General features: G+C 41.6%; 1 protein-coding gene across 1 annotated transcript; it reads right to left on the bottom strand.

The window, feature by feature from the left end:
• Positions 1 to 927: 927 nt before the first annotated feature.
• Positions 928 to 1863, bottom strand: OR11G2 (olfactory receptor family 11 subfamily G member 2). Its single transcript, NM_001388556.1, has one exon. It carries the CDS (start codon positions 1861 to 1863, stop codon positions 928 to 930), a length of 936 nt encoding a protein of 311 aa, NP_001375485.1.
• Between the last annotated feature and the right edge of the window lie 203 nt (positions 1864 to 2066).

The raw sequence follows: 2066 nt of genomic DNA, 5'->3' as shown, positions 1-2066 counted from the left end.
GGCTGGCAGGGATGCAAACTGGTGCAGCCACCATGGAAAACAGTATGGAGGTTCCTCAAAAATTTAACAATAGAAATACCATATGATCTAGTAATCCCACTCTTGGATATTTAACCAGGGGAAATGAAAACACCAACTCAAAATGATATACACATCCCTATGTATATTGCTGCATTATTTATAACAGCCAAGACATGGAGCAACCTAAGTAACCATTAACAGACAAGTGGCTAAGGAAATATGCACAATGAATAAACATTACATGGCCGCAAAAGGGTGGGATCTTGCCATTGGAGACAACATGGATGGAGATAGAAGGTATTTTGCTAAGTGTATGTACTGCCAAAGTGAGCACGAGAGTATTTTGGTAAGTGAAATAAGTCAGAGAAAGATAAAACACCATATGATCCCACTCATAAATAGTATTTTATTTTATTTTATTTTTTAAAATAGTGTTTTAAAGCATGAATAAAGAAAAAGCAGAATTAAACTTATAAATACGCAGAATAATCTAATGGTTGCCAGTGGGGAGGAGGACAGGGTTGGACAAAATGAATGAAGATGAGAGGGAGATACAGGCCTTCCCTTATGCGGGGAGTAAGTTGCAGGAATAAAAAGCCAGAGCATGAGGAATACAATCAATGACGGTGTAATAGTGATATAATGACACAGATGATAGCTACACTTATTTCTTTTAAAAAATTTTTTTTGATAGCTGCACTTGTGATGACCATAGCATAACGTATAAACTTGTCAAATTGCTAAATTATATACCCCAAACTACTGTAATATTGTATGTCAACTATATTCAAATAAATAAAAAAACTAGTTTTTTAACCTGAAAATAAATTAAGTACAATTTTATAAATAAGTTAAATATAATATTGGGCTCAAATTTCCCAAGAGCCTTTATTGATGAACACTTTTTTATATTCCTAGAAGTTTCTTCAGGGCATGCTTCATATCTTTGTTCCTAAGACTGTATATCACAGGATTAAGGAGTGGGGTCACTACAGAATAAAACAGAGTGACGATCTTCTGTGTTCCAGCTTCATGCTCAGATGTTGGGCTCCCATACATGACCATCACTGAGCCATAGAACAGTGAAACCACGGCCAGATGAGACCCACAGGTGGAGAAAGCCTTTCTTCGTCCAGCTGTGGAAGGGACTTTCAGGACTGCTCTTAGGACCAGAGTGTAGGATCCCATGATGAAGAGAAAGGGAATAATGAGGGGCAGAGGACTTAGAGTGGAGAAGACAAGCTCTACCACAGGAGCTTTTTTGCAAGTGAGTGCTAGAAGAGGACCTGGATCACATAGGAAGTGGTCAATGATCCTGGATCCACAGAAGGACATTTGGGAGATGATGATGATGGGAATCAAGAACCAGAAGAAACCAAGTACCCAGCAACTGACCACAAGCCTGGCGCAGAGACGTCCTGTCATAATGGTTGGGTAGTGTAGAGGCCGGCAGATGGCAAGGTACCGATCAAACGCCATAATAGCCAAGAAAAAACATTCTGTAGAACCCAAGGAGAAGAAAAAGTAGAACTGGAGAAAGCACCCGGAGAAGGAGATGACCTTGGTGTCAGAGAGGAAGTTGGCCAGCATGTTGGGGACAGTCGAGGTGACGTACCAGATCTCTAGGAAGGAAAAGTTGGCGAGCAAGATGTACATGGGAGTGTGGAGTCTCTGGTCCCAGCACACGGCACAGATGATAGACCCGTTGCCCATGAGGGTGAGGAGGTAGAGAACGGAGAACAGCCCAAAGAGGAGGAGCTGCCCCTCCCTGGAGCAAGGGAAGCCCAGGAGGATGAAGCTGGAGATGGTGCTGGACGTGTTGGTGGTGCTGGAGACTTTCATGGGTCTGGGAGCGTGAACAGATGATTACATTATTGGATGGCAGTGTAAGGACAGCTGGGGGCCCAGGTTATATTTAAACCATCCTGGGAAAGAAAATAAAGTCCTATATGTTAATAGTTACATTTTTTTCTTTGAAACAAGTACTGAACTGGGTTGCTTTTTACTCTCATCGACATTTTCACTGTGGCCTCAAGATAACTTTG

The sequence above is a fragment of the Canis lupus genome, chromosome 15 (assembly GCF_011100685.1).
Source record: "Canis lupus familiaris isolate Mischka breed German Shepherd chromosome 15, alternate assembly UU_Cfam_GSD_1.0, whole genome shotgun sequence".
In the NCBI taxonomy this organism is placed as follows: Eukaryota; Metazoa; Chordata; class Mammalia; order Carnivora; family Canidae; genus Canis; species Canis lupus.
This window is presented reverse-complemented; position numbering and strand designations above follow the sequence as displayed.